At 38.5% G+C, this 18,350-nt stretch overlaps 3 protein-coding genes across 3 annotated transcripts; 2 read left to right on the top strand and 1 right to left on the bottom strand.

Annotated features, from left to right (window-relative positions):
* Positions 1-3,744: 3,744 nt before the first annotated feature.
* arr3b (arrestin 3b, retinal (X-arrestin)) lies at positions 3,745-7,933 on the top strand (the record flags this gene model as incomplete). The annotated part of the gene is made up of 13 exons (XM_056770415.1): positions 3,745-3,786; positions 4,259-4,319; positions 4,437-4,481; positions 4,558-4,751; positions 4,835-4,894; positions 4,968-5,044; positions 5,130-5,265; positions 5,770-5,854; positions 6,199-6,271; positions 6,462-6,599; positions 6,751-6,855; positions 7,129-7,178; positions 7,470-7,933. Coding segments are annotated over 13 exons (1,077 nt in total), but the record flags the coding sequence as incomplete, so codon positions are not given.
* A 730-nt stretch (positions 7,934-8,663) lies between these two features.
* Positions 8,664-13,639, top strand: nkrf (NFKB repressing factor). The gene is made up of 3 exons (XM_056769317.1): positions 8,664-9,030; positions 9,147-9,271; positions 11,094-13,639. Exons 1-3 carry the CDS (start codon positions 8,816-8,818, stop codon positions 13,142-13,144), a joined length of 2,391 nt encoding a protein of 796 aa, XP_056625295.1. The 5' UTR covers positions 8,664-8,815; the 3' UTR covers positions 13,145-13,639.
* Positions 13,640-13,686: 47 nt separating this feature from the next.
* On the bottom strand, positions 13,687-17,582 carry ube2a (ubiquitin-conjugating enzyme E2A (RAD6 homolog)). The gene is made up of 6 exons (XM_056769318.1): positions 17,364-17,582; positions 17,058-17,138; positions 16,687-16,712; positions 16,034-16,123; positions 14,984-15,072; positions 13,687-14,848 (listed from the first exon to the last, which is right to left on the bottom strand). The coding sequence occupies exons 1-6, from the start codon at positions 17,405-17,407 to the stop codon at positions 14,720-14,722; spliced, it is 459 nt and encodes a 152-aa protein (XP_056625296.1). The 5' UTR covers positions 17,408-17,582; the 3' UTR covers positions 13,687-14,719.
* Positions 17,583-18,350: the final 768 nt, after the last annotated feature.

The raw sequence follows: 18,350 nt of genomic DNA, 5'->3' as shown, positions 1-18,350 counted from the left end.
AGAGCCCACCAGACCACCAGACCCCCATCCAATATATACCAAGCCTTCTCAGCCTACCTGCATCTCCGCATAGGCGCGGCAACCCCGACCGCCCAAAAAGGCTTTCGAACTCCGGATCCAAACCCTGACTCGCTGGTCATCAGAGGCTTTCAAAAGCTACATCCCGTCAGATCGCTACCTCATCAAAGCGAATCATCTAGCGCCAGCCTGCACCAATATTACACAATTGCCCAACAGGAACCCGCTTAAAGTGTATTTTAAATAATAAAGTCATAGATATGTCTTGATTACCTAGATATTGATTAATACCAGCTGTGAAGTATCACAACGCACTTAAGCATTCAAGTCACAGGAAAATAAGTAAATAGTGTCCCAATGTGAAGTGAGCAAGGGGCCTACCAGTGACTGAACCCATGTACACGATATTCTGATTCACGACCTCAGGAACAAGTGAGCTGATCGAGACACAGGGACTGCTTGCTAGAATTCCCCAACTCTGTGGCTGTGAAAACCATGGGGATTTATAACAAAATTGGGATAACCTTTCGCTGTTGTCACGTGTTAGTGTAGCAGATATGTTTGAGTTTACACAACAATAAATATGTTTTCATAATCTTGAGCTTATGTTTTCATAAGCTTGCTCTTGAGGATCCGGCTCGTACCATTCCAATATGTATAACCTACGTTTAGCGGCCCATGGAAACAGATGTGGCAAATGGCATATAGTTATGGTGCTAGCTGCGAGATTTCTAACCTTGCATCCATAAAGTTGATACAGTCTTTTGGGATTCATTTTCTGTTGTCTTTTCTCTTTGGGAAAGAATCAGAATGTGTCAAGTAAAATAATTGACAGTAATTTAAGTAGTCCAGGACAACACAAAAATATGTAGGTGCAGTGCAGATCCAAGTAAGAGCCAAAAAGCTGTTTGTACTCTAGGTCATAGTCACAGACATTAAAGCGGCCCTGCAACGATGTTTCATGCATTCTAAATTCTTTACAATGTTAAACGTGCTGTCTTCTCATCCTTAACATGGTCAACTTGTCAAAAGACTAGTTGTGCGTATTATGTAGTATTTCTGTGCTCAACACACTCCCCAGCGATCGTACAGGTTTCAGAAAGTTTTTTTCGAAAATTTAAAACTGTTTTGTAACAACTTTTCTTAGTCTCTTATTGGACAATTCTCCCGGAAAAGCATGCAGCGTGGCCACACGGCCACAGGAGAGCAGGAGAAGGAGCATGCGCAGACATCACTTTCACTTGTAAGGAGGAGAGAGCATACGTTTGCAAAGTTCAGGTGATTGTTTGTTTACTGCTTTTGATTGATGAATGTTATTTAAATTGTGGACATAACACTGGATTTGGAGATCATTTGAAACTGATATATGGAGCCGTCCCAGAGCTAAAAGAAGCCAGACCTGAACTGCATAGGGTGACTGAAACTGATGTCTGTGTTTTGTTGACAATGGGAGCAGACATGCTTTGGTTCAGCCTACCACTCCCCCCTGCACCCGCCATATGTTTTCGGAAACAATCGTAAAGCTGCATTTATTTTTTATAAATGTGATCAGACTTAATACTCTTCGAAGATACAAGTATGCAATACTACTTAATAGTTACTCAAGATTAATATGAGATTGGCAGAAACCCTGTGTGTTAGGCCCACTTTAACCACTTCTGAAGTAGTACGAAAATAGTCTCATACCCACCTCATTTCCTCTGAATGCTAAAAAAGTGAAACCATGCAAAAAGATCAACAAAACAATGAGAATGTTAAAGTTAAAGTAGATTAGAAGTCATAGTTGTTGCTATTGTTCTGTCCTCTTGACTTATATACTGAAGCCAAAGTGGAAGCTTGCCCTTAATGGACAGATGCTAGAGATGCTCTTTACCATATTGTTGTGAATCTCTGCGATCCAGCCAAACCACCCTGAGACAGACACTCTCATTTATACCAAAATACAATTCTTAAATCCTTTTCTGGGTTATTTTTATACACATTGTACCTTGAAAAAGAAGAGGACTTATTAACTAATAGGATTGGAAAACAGCCACTTTGTAACAGCCGTGTAAGCCAGAGGGAGGAGGGTTTGAGATATAAAAGCAGAGAAGACAACGTAAAAAACCCACCACAGAACCAACAACATCATCTGCAGACCGGCAACAACTCTGAGAACAAGATCAAAAGCAGGTGAGATCTGAATCATGAATCCTGATAAAAAAATCTGTAGGCAAAAGGTGGAAAAAGCTATGGAAATAAATACATTTAGATATAATTATTATGACACTGTTTAGTATTATTTGTGTATTATTGTTAAATATATTTAACAGGCAGATTGATTGTGAATGTGATATGTGTACCCAGATTCAATGGTGATGAGACCTAATGCCAGAAATAAACTAATATTTTTTTTACTGTAAAATTACAAGTTTCCCCCGTTTTTCTTGTACATTTGCCATTATTTTCTGTAAATAACATTTTTTGACCGTATTTTTTATAAAGCAGTAAAATTCTGTAAAGTTACAGTTTTTTACTTTATACATGGAAAGCCTGCAAAAAAACTCTGTAAAATTATGTTTTTTAAAGTGTAAGGTCACTGTGCGTTACAGTTATTCTTGTACCTTAACCACAAGGAGTGAGGTCATATGTAAAGTAATGGACGGGAATGATAAATGCTTTTGATTGACAGTGATGAGAAAATAAATATTGTACACAACTTTTGTTTTTATTTGCATTTCTTAAGAAAATAGAACATTTGGGGTTTCTTCGTCTTATTGTTGTTGAACTGTACAGACAAACTTTTTAACTGAAATACATAAACATTCAATTACCAGACCTCATCCACTGACACAAACGATAGACACATAAGAGTCAATCCTGAGAGGAGATTCTGTAGGATTATAGCAATTAATCGTTATGCTAATCTCTTCTTCCCTGATTAGCACTACTGGATTACATGGTCTAAACATATTTAGTTCACTGCAGGATGTTTTACAGTGTTGGTAAATCAAATGAATGGCCACTACTGGCACAGGTGTCACTCTAATCATGTACTTTTGATTTCAGAAGGCATCTGGAGACCATAACCATGACTAAGTAAGTTTGCTATTCATTTAATCAAGTATTTATGACACCCCTTTAGATGAAGCAAGCCTTTTGTAATACTCTTACATTCTGTTAATAAGGAGTATTAGATGTGTAGGAGTTCTATTCGGTCTTCAATCCCAATGAATTACCAGATTACAATAAATCTCTTTTAGAGTGGATTGACAGGATTACTTCAAGAGTTTAAAAGAAACCGTGCAGAATTTAGCATAAGAAGATGACTAATCACCTCATGCAGATTTATTTCTACAAAAGAAAAAGGCTGAGAAAATGTAACACATAAGGTTTTAAGTGGTCAAGAAGTACATACAACATTAGTGCATTTTTGTTTCTAAAGGTTTGGTAAACATTATCGTTTGGCGATGTTTGTAATTTGTAAAGTGAGACGATGTTGCTGTATCAGGCCAGTTGTGCCCTGTTCTCCAAAGCTAAATTGTAGGCTATGCCAAGTCTTCCAACTAAGATATTTGTTCTCTGGTTAATTATAGAGATGCACCGATATATCCACCAACAATCGATATCGGTCACACTTTTGGCTATCGGCTGTAGTATTAAAACAGCTGCTGATCATGGCCGATATATCCTGTCAATTAAAAGAGGACAGGAAAATGGAATGGATTTACTCTGAACTGAATATTTTGTATCTACAGGGTCTATAAGAAGACCAGTGGCAATGGTTCGGTAAGGTTCTCCACATATGTTTTTTTTTAAAGCGATATTTCATAGGCTAAACAAAAGTTTCCAATGTTTTACTTTGAGAACAAGCCTCTGATTCACGTTCAGCCGAGGGATAACGGAAGCTAGACATTATCATTAATAGCGCTGACAACATGGATATTTCTCTTAAATAAATGCTTCGATTCACTTCTGAAGACCTTTGTTAAGACCACCGAGCCGTGTCGAGCTATTCTTCGATCGATTGATGCACTTTTTGGAGCTTCAAAAAATTGCCCCCTTTCACTCCCATTCTACCGCTTGGAAGAAAAATTATACATGGTTTTATAACTCCGACTGCATTATTCTTCAAGAAAAAAGTTGTATTCGGCTAGCATGCCTCGAGAGTGAGTAAATCGGGGAATTTTTTTTTTGCCTCTGAAATATCCCTTTAAAGCACAATCACAATACCCATTATCTCAATTATCTTTTATTGCAGCTTTGCCTCTACTTAGGGAGAAGAGACTTTGTTGACCATGTGAATAGTGTCGATTTAATCGGTAGGTTCTGTTCCATTAAGATAAATGATACTGTTGTTATCGTTATGGGGTTATGGGTGGCTTTTTTATTCAACAACTGCAATTTCCAGTTCATAAGATTTGTGATTTCACTTTCAGATGGAGTGCTTAAGATTGACCCTTCGGATCTTAATGGACGAAAAGGTATGACAAACACATTGTGTAAACTTGTCAATAAATTAACAGACTACATTAATATTGTTTTTTTCCCATTATTCAGTGTGGGTACAGCTTGCATGTGCCTTCCGCTATGGAAGAGAGGATCTAGATGTGATTGGAGTTTCGTTTAGGAAAGACATCTGGGTAAAGCGCATCCAGATGTACCCACCGTCAACAAACAGGCCACCAGACACACCAATGCAAAAAGCAATTTTGATGAAAGCTGCGGACCAAGGACACCCCTTCACTCTTGACGTAAATCAGCAAATTTACTCATATGCAGTCCCCGACAACAAAAGAGCATGTCGGAGATTTTAGTCGTTCTTATTTGTTCCCAGATTCCAGTTCATCTTCCATGCTCTGTCTCCCTTCAACCGGCACCAGATGATGTCGGCAAGGTACAGTAACATAAACATACACATTCAGTTTCAGTACACACTTGCTCTCTCTTACATTTTGTGTCTCTTACAGCCTTGTGGGGTTGACTATGAGCTCAAAGCCTATATTGCCAATGAGGCAGACAACGTTGATGAGAAGATTGTCAAGAAGTATGCAGTGCTCTATTTTAAAATAAAAATACTCTCAGAAGAAATGCATATTATTAAGATTGCTGTATCTCATGACTTATCATAGGGACACTTGCCGTTTGATCATCCGTAAAATCCAGTATGCCCCAGAAAAGCAAGCAGCAGGACCCAAGGCTGTGATCAGCAAACAATTTTTAACATCAGACAAACCAATTCACCTGCAGGTCTCCATGGAAAAGGAGGTAGGGTATCTATTGTAGATAAATATACAGTATATACAGTATCTCACAGAAGTCAGTACATCCCTTACATTTTTGTAAATATTTTATTATATCTTTTTATGTGACAACACTGAAGAAATGACACTTTGCTACAATGTAAAGTAGTGAGTGTACAGCTTGAATAAGAGTGTAAATTTGCTGTCCCCTCAAAATAACTCACACACAGCCATTTATCTCTAAACCGCTGGCAACAAAAGTGAGTCACTTGCACTGGTTACAATAGAAGTGAATGGGGAGCTATGCTGTTACCAACATTTTTGAAAATATCTTCTTTTGTGTTCTGCAGAAGAAAGTCCTACAGGTTTGAAATGACAAGAGGGCGTGTAAATGATGATATAATTTTCATAGAACTTCTTTAATTTGGTACCTTTATCATGAACCTGTCCTAAAGTTTCAGTATGCAAATCTGGGTCTTCTTTTATTAGGATGACATCTCAACTCACAGCTGTTTTCTCCTCATTTCAGCTCTTCTACCACGGAGATCCGATTCCTGTCAAAGTAAACGTGAACAATGAGACTAGTAAAGTTGTAAAGAAAATCAAAATTACAAGTATGTTGAAATTATTCATATTACAAAACAACTAGTCTGTATATTTTATAAAATTTAGTTTCTCACCGGTTTATGTTGTTCCAACCTGGAATGACTTGACTGACTGATTAATTCACAATACAAAAGATAAAATCTTAGGGACTGACGACTTCAATCACCATTCCCTAACACTCAGGTTTAACAAATAGCAATAAAAGGGTTGAAAAACATAAGGGAAGTAAATAATGATAAATAAATATCTTTAAGAGTAAACAATGTCTTTAGGAATGATTGAGTAATATCTTTTATTATGAAGAATGTGACACAATGATGCAGAATTCATTCTAGCTCATTGTGTTTTTCAGTTCACCAAATTACCGATGTTGTGCTTTACTCAGCGGACAAATACCACAAATGTATCCTGAATGAAGAATTTAGGTAAGTGAAAGAATTCCACATAGCATTTTGTATCATGTTAAATAAATGATGATTAACTGACACAATAATGCCAAATAAAACATTTCAGAATTTTACACTTGTCATATTTTATAAAAGAACATTTCTAGGTTTAATCATTTTTAGAAAAACTGTTTTTGAGAAGTCAACACTCCCTCTCTTTTTGTAAAAGTGACCAGGTTAATGCTAACTCCACCTTTGAGAAAGAATACAAAGTCACTCCATTGCTAGCAAATAACAAAGATAAATTTGGTCTTGCCCTGGACGGCATACTGAAGGATGAAGACACCAACCTGGCTTCTTCAACAATGTTAGTGAATAACTATTTTCTGTAAAAATATAAGACAAATTGGATACATGTGATATTTTCATATACCAAGTCCAGAAAATAACTCTATATGTTCAAACACAATAATGTCTACAAACAGAAATAAAGGTTTATTCTGTCCCATCTCCTGCAGTCTGCTACCTGCTATGGATAAAAAGATGCAAGGCATGATGGTTTCGTACAAAATTAAGGTTACCCTCATAATGGGAGGTGGTCTCTTTGGAAGCCTAACAACAAGGTTAATGTCTTTGTTTTCTTTCATCATAATGGCAGTGAGTCTCTGTGGAGTGTCATGGATGTTGTCTTTGTACCAGAGCCTTATTAACTATGATCTCTCTGTTCTTTCTCTGTCTTTCATTGTGATATTAAGAAGGATTTTTCCCTTGATAATATCTTAACATCTACTTAATGAGGAACAGTCTGCTTAGTCACCGTATCATAATGACACAACAAAGAAAATAAATTCAGCTGTGTGTGGTGGAACTCATTTGTGTTGAACTTTTGTACACAGTGATGTTACTGCTGAGCTCCCACTGGTTCTGATGTCACCCAAGCCAGCAGGTGACGTTTCTATTATTGTGAGAAATAACACCGCATGGGTGTTGGCAACAGATGAATGGCAAATGCTCCTAGTATAGCTGTGTGCTTATGAATATGTTTTACAAGTTCTGATTCTGTGTTTGTATAAACACACTGGCACAACCATACTAAGGTACATTATTTTCTTGTCTTCTTTTGCATTGTGTCAAATTGGGCAGATGTGTAAGTATCGGAGTAAATTGGTGCTTTGTATTATCATAACTGTGGCACTGTTTAATTAATGCCTTCCTGTCTTTATTCTGTCTATTTTAGGACTGATATAACTCTTGAGTAGGTTCTATAGCCAATGATGATGAGTGAAAAGAGAAAAACAAGAACAGATGCCGACGTGTTAAATGGAACAACTTCATTTTATGAGGCAGAGATCATAGACTCCTCCTTGCTGCAAATACCTGTGTAACCAGAATCGGCTGTATAATGTTAAAGATTGGGTAAAGACCTTGTATTCTCAGATGAATTCATTGACATTGAAGGCTATGTAGGTATCTTTTGGTGTAATGCTTTTAAATGTTATATTACTTCTGCCTTCATTATGGGAACTCAAATTTTAGCATCCTTTTGTATATAATATAGTGATGTGAAATATGAGATTTTATTAAATATATCATTCAATTTGATTTATTCTGGATTTTTTTAACAATAATCAATTTGACTGTTGTACCAAACAAATAGCTATTTTGTTATCTTTAACTTTATCTTTCCTTGGGACTTTCTATAAATCCTTCTTTACTAAACCAAACAACTAAACCTTAAATGTTCACCTCAATCGATGATCCCAACCAGTCAGTCTCTTTCTTTGTATTTAAAGCTACAGAACTGAAATGTGATAGATTAGAAAGCCTTATTAATCCCTTTGAGGAGAAATTCATTCGCCACCATTTCAGTTTTCAGATTTTGAAGTTTCAGTCATGGCACATTAGAATACAGATTGTATTCGTTTATTATAAAACCACTGCGTTATAGAATATAAGGGGGGCAGTTTGAATGGGCAGGACGCATCGTTACAAGCATTATACAATTATTAACATCTAAATTACTAAAAATGTAGATGAGCCATGCATGAGTCTGTGAAAGGTGGCAACAATGTCAAACAAAGTGCAACTCGATTTAATTCAAGGCATCGCAGCATATTTATACAGAGGCGCACTACAACATCACATAGCATAAGCTATAACATTAACATGAGCTAACTTACATTCATTTCTCTTTCATCATTTCGTCTCATTTATTGTTAAACTAAAGTAGCACGAATACGAATAAGTGGATTAAGACACGCGATGTCCGTGGAGATGCTTCTGCGTCACCTAGTCGGGTAGCTATCTTAACGTTAACTTACTCGCAAAGTGCACGTTTGGAGAACTTGTATAATAGTACATGTTAATAATAAAAAAAATGTCAGTGTGCCATTAAAACATCAATCCCCTGCATTAATATGTGTATGGTGTACCGCAAAAGATCGCGAGAATGATCTGAGGTAAGTTAGTTGTTTTTAGCTTTAGCCGGTTGGAAAGGCCCTACGATGTTCCCAGCATGCCCCGCGCGTTCGACGTCTGTTCTGTTCCGTTCCAGTTAGCCGCTCGCTAGCGTGAGACACCAGAATGATCAGCGCTCAGTCACCGGGCCTGAATGATACGATCAAACCTTCTTGGCCCTGTAACATAGATGAATACCGACAGCTGTCCGAGAGCGATAAGCAGTGGTCCGCCAGGCGTCAATTTATAGTGAAGAACATCAGCGAATATGAGGGAAAAGCTGCTGATAAGCTGGTGGCCCTGTCGATGGTGTGGGTTAACCATGTGTTCCTGGGATGCAGGTGAGGATTGGAGCATGTGTCAACAAAACTATGTAACTCATTTTGGAAGGAAGTGCTGGAGTAGTATTGTCAATTGAAAATGGGGTCAGAAATACAGTTGCTTATCTTTCGTGTAGGTATGACCCTCAGCTAAAGCAGAAGGTGCTCGAGATGGCAGAAGGGATTTCTGTTGGTGAAATGCGCTCTTATGAACTAGTCCCAAGTGCTGAAGCTAAAAAAAGACCACGTTCATCTGAAGGAAGTAAGTGTCTGTCCATGTTCGCTTGTCTATAGACATACAAAAATATGTTATGCTAATGACACTCTGCATTTGAAAAAATATGAAATTAAATGAATAATTTACCCCAAAATTCATTTAGATTAGATTAGATTAGATTCAACTGTGTTGTCATTACACATATACAAGTACAGTGTAACGAAATGTAGTTTAGGTCTTACCAGAAGTGCAATTAGCAAGTGCAGGATATACAGTGTGAATAAATACAGAATACAATATTAGAAAATACTATACAATGGGCATGTACTATGAAAATATGACAGTCGGTGTGTACTATGAACAATATAAACAGAAGGCTATATACTGTGAACATTAATGTACAGGTGGTTATGAACGGATAACAATATAGACTTTAATGAAATTAAATGAATAATTTACTCAAAAATTCTGTCATCGTTTACTTACCTTAGAGTTGTTCCAAATTAAAAAACAAGTAGTTCTTGAACCCCGTTGACTACCGTAGTAGTTTTTGTTCTTTATAATACTAAAGAAGATATTTCGAAAAATGTTTAAAGGTCTGGGGCACTTCTGACTACCATTGTCATTTTTCCTACTATGGTAGTCAATGGTGTCCAACAGGGTTGCCAGGTCCAAGAAATATTTCCAGCCCAATAACCCCTCAAAACCCGCCGAAAAGGAATAAAAACTAGCCCAATTTTTCCCTCTGTCAAATCAAAGTTTACAACATCCTAAAGACGTTTCTATTGCCATATTTTTCATCTGAATGGTTTCATATGTATTGTATATATTGTTTAGTTCTGTTGAACACAAAATAAGTTTTGGGATATTTAGGAAAGCAAACAATTCTGGGTCACGTTTGACTACCATTTTTTTTTTGCTATGGTAGTCAATGATGCCAGCGGCTAACGTTCTAGCAAATGTCGTTGTGTTCAACCGATCAAATACATTTATACAGGTTTAGATACAACTAGTTTCATAACAGAATTTTCATTTTTGGGTGGAGTGTCCCTTTAAAAATATCCCACGTGCACGTAAATGGAAGAGAAACATGTTTTCACTTCGTAAGACATTCAGAAACTTGCTTAAGAAATAATCATGGTTACATTTATTGCATAATGTAAAATCTGTTAAAGCACGTCAATGATTTAGTTGTTCTAGACTACGTATAGCGCTGATCAAACGTGATATTTGGCAGCCGGAAGAATCAAGTGTTGCACACTCACGAGTGATTTCTTTCATTGTGCAACGTGACATTCACCTGATGAAATATTGGTTAAAACATAATTCGGATGTACTGTGTCTAATACCACCGCTAATTTTTCCTCTTTGGTTGAGCTGAGCTCCCGCGTTCCTCTCTGTAGTGTAGCCTGCCTGTCAGACTCGTTCCCCACTCATTTAAGAGCGGGCCGGTCCTTGAGTTGGCAGGTATTCATTCGGAGTGTGAATATACATTAAGAAACTCATCAATAAACATTTTGGCGGCCGCGGAACATTATGAAAGTAGCCCAAAAATCCGCAACCCGCGGCTCCATAATTTTTCCTGCAATTGCATTCTCAAAATAGCCCAATTGTGCGGGAAAACCGCGTACCTGGCAACACTGGTGTCCAAGAACTGTTTGGTTACAAGTGTTCACCCAAATATCTTTCTTCGTGTTCAATTAAACACAGAAATGTATACAAATTTGGGACAGCTAGGGAGTGAGCAATTCATGACAGAATTTTCATATTTGGGCTATTTGTATAAAATTTTCAACACCGTTTATCTAATTAAAAACAGCATTATGATATATTTGTAAATTAACTCTTGTATGATTCTGTTTCCTAGGTGAGCGGCCCGTGACGAAGATGTCTGTTTGCAGACCTCGATTCGAGCCGGTACACTTTGTGATCGGCGAGAGCAGCGGCAGTGGAATAGCAGGAACTGACGAAAAAGAAAACGAGAAGGAAAGCAGGAAGAACGAAGAATTGCAGAAAGAACCAGATCATCAGATATATAACGGTAGCCGTGACACCGGCCCCTCCTCCTCCGTGGCTTCTTCAGAAATATTAAGGTATGGAAATGAGAGACAGGCTGACTCGCAAGCCAATCGATTTGATGGAAACGATGCAACCGGAAGGTCCGGAGCCTGGGAAAACAAACGCCGTGGTCTTGGCTTTGGCCAACCAGAAAGGCCGAGCTCAAGCAAGACTTTCACCGGAGTACAAAACGGACCGGGGAGGGGCGCCTCTGGTCTTCTCCCTACACCCTCGCTGCCGACTCCTATCCTCACACCGACTATGCAAGAAAAACAGAGACTAATTTTCAGTGTATCAAGAGCCATTGCGGTCACTCTCAGAGATCCCCCATTCACCGGTGGACCTGAGACGCCGATATACAATTTCATACTTAGCCGCAGCATTCAGGCTTGTAAAACGAATCCTGAATATATCTATGTAAATCTAAAAGATATTCCGCCCTCCGACTTGCCCAAGAACAGGAAAGTGCCATCTGAAGGATACGCATGTGAGCTGAGGTGTCAGGGCGTGTACCTGGCCACGGGTTACTCGGGAAGCAAAAACGGTGCCAGAGACCGTGCGTCCGAACAGGCTGTCAAACTCTTAATGAGGCCGGTGGAAGTTCGTATCGTGCAAAGACAATATAAGCGTAAGAATGTCAATGATATGGTGGTGTGTCAGGTTTCCATTCCGAACCCAATCCTCCCTCCAACTCTTCGCAACCCAGAGGACAAAGTGCCCCCCAGCACCAAAGGCCAGTATGAGCCTGACAGAAGCAAACATTGGACTCAATTCGTTCTCATGGAAAACGCGCACGATGCCATCTGTATGCTTAATAACTCGGCTGCTTTTAACCGTATGAAAATCGATTATACCTTTAACCCGATTCCTAACAGAAATTTATGGTTGTGTAGTGTGTATTTGCAGGATGAGCTGCTCGCACAAGCCAGTGGAACTAAGAAGACCTCGAAACATTCAGCAGCAGAGGAAGCGGTCAGGGTATTGCGAATGCACCAGGCTGCTCACCAGCAACAGCAGCAGCATCTGTTTGGAGAAAACCACAGTTCAGAGCAGTCCGGCAGTCGCTTTACCCAGCACGATGGCAAAAAAACACAACTCGGCCAACTGGTTATCCTTGAAAACTCAGACAATGCCATTTGCATTATAAATGACACCGCACAATTCAACAAAGTGTTGGCTGACTACAAATTTACAGTTTTACCAGATCACAACTGGAGGTGTGAGGTTTACCTGGATGGTCAGTTTGTGGCCGCAGGCATCGGGCCCAAAAAGACTGTGAAGCACGTTGCGGCAGAGGAGGCGCTCGCCACGCTTCGACGAACGCAGGCGGTGGTGAAATCCAACCTGAGAATGGAGGGTCACGCAGATGCAATTTCACGAAATCAAATCATAGCTCACTCCGGAGAGGAATCCACGCGACAGGAAATCAAGGAAGACAACATTGGTAATCAGCTGCTCCGTAAGATGGGCTGGACAGGTGGAGGTTTGGGGAGAGATGGGGAGGGCATCGCCGTACCTATCAAGGTGAAAGAGCAGTTTACCAGGGAAGGCCTTGGCATGGATATGAACAGGCCCGGGAAACAGCTGTATAAGCGTGACATTGACGAAATCATTCGGAATTACGCCTGTTCGGACCGCCAGGACGATCTGCGCTTTTCCAATGAGCTCAATAATGACGAGCGCAAACAGATCCACCAGATTTCTCAGAGGTACGGCCTGCGTAGCAAATCTTACGGACAGGGCAGACAAAGGTTTCTTATGGTGAGCCGCAGAGTTCAGAAGGACCAGCTGATTGGTCAGCTTTTGCAGGACGGCCAAGTAGGACGATATGAATTGGTGAAACCTCAGTCCTTTCAATGACTGAACTCACTTAATGGGCCTCAAAGAGTGTATAGCATATTTTTAAAGTAAGATACCTGTAAGTTTGTTTATAATGTTCTTTCTATTCCTCAGTTTCTTTATTTACTAAACTTGGTCAAATCTTGTGTCATGTTATTGATATTTATTGACTGATATTAGTACAGACCTGCCAGCGTGTGTTCTCAGAAGTTGCATTCCATTTTCTCCATTTTATTATATTTTCACAATGAACAATACAGAACTGACTCATGTTGCAAGATAACAATACTGAATATATAAATATATTGAATTACAGAACGCTACCTATTTTGTCCTTTTTAGATTGTTGACAGTTCAATTTAAAATGGGTCTTCAAAGTTTCTGCTTCCCGTTTGACAAATGCCTGTTGCAGCAGTAATCACTTGCTGTATAAGTTAGTTGCTGTTGTGAACCAGTCTTGTTTGTTCTGAACCACATTAAATGAAGACATGGTTCATTGCCATGTAAATCTTGATATTTTGTGTTCACATCTTTATTTCTTGAAAAAAAATGAAACCACCACATATTATGTTACTGTTTATTTACAAGAAGTGAGAAAAATGTACAGTTTCTTACATGGGTTACTAGTGCAAATCAGACACTCTTGAACTCTTGTGGTAAATTAGAAAACAAAACAGATTTAAAATAGCTTAAATGGACACTGCAATTAGCAGTATGCCCACGTGGCTGGATAAGCAATGTAGAATAAACACACTTTGATGGAGAACAGTAAAAATCATGCAACTGTGGTGCAACAGACATAAAAAAAGTGAATACAGGACAGAAACAATCAACAGTGCCAATTTGTAATGTTCAGAGTCCCAGTTTGTGGCAAGGGTTTTTGTAGAACAGATGTACTAGCACACAGTGTCAACTGATATGTCTTTAGGTAGAACCTTGAACTGCAGCATGAGCTTTTTGAGCACTAAATTACAAATTAACAAGAGAAAACATGTTCATGATTTAAAAAAGGCCAATAGCCACATCTGAAGCATCACTTTGCATGGAGTTATGTATTTAAATGTCAGGTGCCGTTACATAAAATCTACACCATATTGAATCATGGACATTTTCAAGATAATGTAACCTTCCTCTCTGTTTCAACTGGAACTCTGTATTAATGTATATTATGACCCTTTCTCAAAGAGAAAATGAAAGAAACTTTTGGATTCAAACAAGGACACTCAAAGTTGGATAAGGAACATACTTAAAGCCACAACCAACATGTTAATACCCAACACAAAATCAGCCCACACTGTCTGAGCAACTCATAAAGCAAAAAATTATAAAATTCCAAAATGAGGGCAGGCCAAATAAAAGCAAGTAACCATGGCAACAATATTTTGTTAAATTAAGGTGAATCATTTTCCAGGTTTTTATATGAAGAGGGAGACCACAACACAACAGCACTCTAATCTTGCAACAGTTACAGAACAGACAATTCTACTGAGTATCTGGTGGATGATACAAAACATGATGTGTTTTATTTTATTCTTTGCAAGGTGGTTTTCCTCTGGTTGGCAGAGGCTGACTATTGTTCATATGTTGTGAAGAGGGTCAACAGTCACGCCAGCTCTGTTCCACAATGGCGGACACACGTTTCTCATACTCTCGCTTATTTTCTTGATACAGCTGCGCTGCCTGGCTGTTTGCAGGGCTGTTTGGGTTCGGCTCATCCAGTAAAGACTGTGATAAGTGAGAAGCATGTTAAGGACCTGAATCATGCCAATGCAGAACCTAATACATGTAATAATACCAATGGTCTGACTTTACCATCAAATGAAGAAAAATTGCATTATGAAAAGATAAAAGCTTTCATACCTGTATTGAGGTTAAAATTGAGGAAACATCATACGTTGGACTCCAGCGATTCTGAAGAATATCCAAACATATACTACCATCTGCATAAACTGAGCACAAAAAGAAAGAAAATGACATTATTTTTTCATGCTGCATTGTAGCATATGTTCCCTGTGTGAACATTTATTTTAAAGTAATACAAAGTTAAATTTTAGTATATACATGAAATAGAGTGCCGCAAAGATTACGTTTATTGTATACAAAACCTGGAAGTGAGTTTACTCTGTTGTGTTAAGCAGTTAAGGCTTTTTAAATAATTAAAAGAACTTTCAAGTTAATACGATACTAAATGGGTAACCAGTGAAGGGTTGATAATATTGGGGTTATGTGATCGTATTTTCTGTACCTGGTTAAAAAAACTGGCAGCTGCATTCTGAACTTACTGTAGGTTAGGTAACTACGGACATTAAACCTCATTGCATATAAAATATGACAAATAATGAAATGTGGTCTAAAAACGAATAAAACGTGGATGGAGATTCATTCACAGAGTAGTAAGTTATCAGGGACCGCGTTTTGAATTAAAACTGAAAGAGTTGTCGGACTGAGGTGTAGTCTGTTCATAGCCATAAATTAGCTTTTTAATTCTGCCAATTGCATTTAGGCTTCAAAATTCATAAATGTTGTGTTAGTTTGCAAAGACTATCTTGATGTATCATAACCCTTAGTTAATCACAGAGCTTATTTTTGGCAATCTTCTGGGAAAAATCCAAAGTCGTTTGGTCGAGGGAACCAGTGCGAGGCTAACTTAGGGGTTGGCTATGCAGCACTCTAAGTTGCCCAACTTCATACAGCAGCATATTTTAGAAAACTGATAGGCGGTACAATAATGCTTCAAGTTTATAAAATTTTCTGTATAAAATGAATTTAAATCTTTACATTTAATAACAAGCATACGTGTTATAAATTCTTTCTTGGAACATTAAAAACAGTACATAAAAACAAATCTATAATTATCATAAACCCCTTTGATATGCACATTTGCGATATTTCGATGTATAGTGCACTTACCGTTAGGGTGAAACATTTTTGAGACAAATCGGACTGTAGGTGGCTTGTTAGGATATTCTTCTGTAAATTCTATTGTGAGCTTAAAAGTTCCTATTACAAAAAGATCAAATATATTAGACAACCGTAAACAACAACAACACTGCCACCACCAAGAGTATGAAGTGCCATTTATAAGCAGCAGTCAACCGTTTGAAACCCTTGAGCTTGTGCAAAATACACCTTTGCGCCCAAGGACCCCATTAAAGGGATAGTTCACCTAAAAATGTTAATTCTGTCATCACTTACTAACCCTCAATTTCTTTGTTCTGATTATCACAGAGAAAGATATTTGGAAGAATGTCCGCAACAAAACTGATTGACTGCCATTGTAAATAAATACTGACATTCTTCCAAATGTCCTCCTTTGTGTTTAGTAGAACAAATAAATGTAAACAGGTTTGGAACAATCGGAGGTGGAGTAAATGATCGTGAATTTTGGGATGACATTTTTTTAAAGAACTGCACCTACTACTCTGAATAAAAACATCTTACAGTACCAAACAAAGGCAATTTAATCCTTTATATGTTATTTAACCTTCTGCAGGCAAATCATTTCCTTAGCCTTGCGAACAAAACAGAATTTGAACCCCAATTCATACAACAGTTTTTCTTACCATCTTCAAATGGTGTTCCTTCAGGGCTGTGGGTAGAATAAAAGTCCGATTATACAGAATATTTGGTATGACAACAATGTACAAAATCACTGGGCAAAATCCAAAAGTAATCCAATAAAGTAACAAAGCAGAACAGTCTACGGAAGTGACTATATAAACCGTTTCCTTTACCAACACAACAAGAAAACCCAGCTCTATTAAGCACACCGTCAGATCAAATAACCAGCACCTCTTATGGAGGACCACCGGCCATCTGGCCCATTTTAAACAGGTTATATTAACGCCAACAAACTGGGTTGTCGTCAAAAACACTTCGATTACATTTAGATAACAAAACGGTTCGCTGTCAAAAAAAGGAAAACGGAACAAACCCAAAAATGACAGCGTTCCAGACCATAATGTTGTTTTCAGACGGAGCTCCGCTAACTCCTGCTGGAGGATCTTCCTGGAGACTGAAAAACAAGTTCCCCGGTAAAGTTACAGTACACATATGGCCCGCGATACAATATCTAACGTTACATGACTGCAACATTCGCGATTAGCGTTACATACATTTTAGTCAAACACAGAAACTTGTGACGACCAATGACGTTAAAAATGAAATTTTCTTCAAAAATCGCCACGTTAAAGCCGGTTTACCATAGGCCGGGCCTTTAGCATTTTTCCGTGTCGCTTACCGTTTAAAATCTCTCATCAGACGCCGTCTTGCTGGGGTTGACATCGTTCACTTGTGTAACCAAGACGTGAACATAAGGTTTCGACTTTATTTATTTGAATCAGGTTTGTTTTTTTCAGTCGTTTAGACGTTGATTTGATCTATTCGGTAAATATCGAGGTTAGCCGTTGGCTTGCTCGGCTCCTCCTGCCTGTTTTCTCTACTAAGTCACTATCTGGGGGTAGAGGACGATACCATCATAACGCGGGTAGAGAAAGTATTTTTCTAAAATAAAGCCGAGGTTACGCGCTCAACTGTAAACCAAACAGGTGTTTGAAACATGTTCAAGACAATATATAATAGACTGGAAGTATTTGTTTAGAGTTAAACGTTTTATATCAGGTACATATATCGTTAAAGTCGTTTACGTAAATCCCTTCAGGTCAACGCAGTTGCAGCCGCCCAACATAGTTACGTCAGGTGTTTGACAGTCTTGGTAGGTACACTATACTAGGGATGGGCGTATCTACCCTAATATCGATACCAACGTTGGTATTGGTATCGGATCGATACTAGTATGACGAGTTCGATATTTATTTCATATACGCTTAGTATTGCTTTACTTTTATGAAGAGAAACACTAAATATGTTGCTCCTTTCACATGTTTTGACGGTTCAGAAGGGATACAGCTAACTCCACTAGGCATGCACACTTCAATACCGCATCATTTTTGTCACGCTGAAAACAGCTGATTAATATTTTTTATTATTGTAAGGTTAGGTTTATGGTTGGGGTAGATGCATGAGTTAGCTAGTGTAATTTATTGTAATTAGACGTCGAGGGTTTGCATCACTTCCGGCCGTAGCTGTATCCTTTTAAGCAACAACCCCTCACACGTTACTCTTCCTCTGCTCACTGCTGCTGTTTAGTGGTCCTGTAATCACGTGACTCCGTGCAGCGTCATCAAACGTAAGCAGGCACTAGCGCTTCGACTGGGAGATGACTGAA

This window comes from Triplophysa dalaica, chromosome 16 (assembly GCF_015846415.1).
Source record: "Triplophysa dalaica isolate WHDGS20190420 chromosome 16, ASM1584641v1, whole genome shotgun sequence".
Lineage (NCBI taxonomy): Eukaryota > Metazoa > Chordata > Actinopteri > Cypriniformes > Nemacheilidae > Triplophysa > Triplophysa dalaica.
This window is presented reverse-complemented; position numbering and strand designations above follow the sequence as displayed.

Bases quoted from the DNA above. Each gene is read 5' to 3' on its own strand.
- nkrf (XM_056769317.1), top strand. From the start codon at position 8,816: ATGATCAGCGCTCAGTCACCGGGCCTGAATGATACGATCAAACCTTCT. The intron at 9,031-9,146 runs GTGAGGATTGGA...TCTTTCGTGTAG, and splicing joins CATGTGTTCCTGGGATGCAG to GTATGACCCTCAGCTAAAGC. The intron at 9,272-11,093 runs GTAAGTGTCTGT...TCTGTTTCCTAG, and splicing joins ACCACGTTCATCTGAAGGAA to GTGAGCGGCCCGTGACGAAG.
- ube2a (XM_056769318.1), bottom strand. From the start codon at position 17,407: ATGTCAACCCCAGCAAGACGGCGTCTGATGAGAGATTTTAAACG. The intron at 16,713-17,057 runs GTTTGTTCCGTT...TTCTACCCACAG, and splicing joins TGGAACGCTGTCATTTTTGG to CCCTGAAGGAACACCATTTG. The intron at 16,124-16,686 runs GTAAGAAAAACT...TTTTTGTAATAG, and splicing joins AGGAACACCATTTGAAGATG to GAACTTTTAAGCTCACAATA.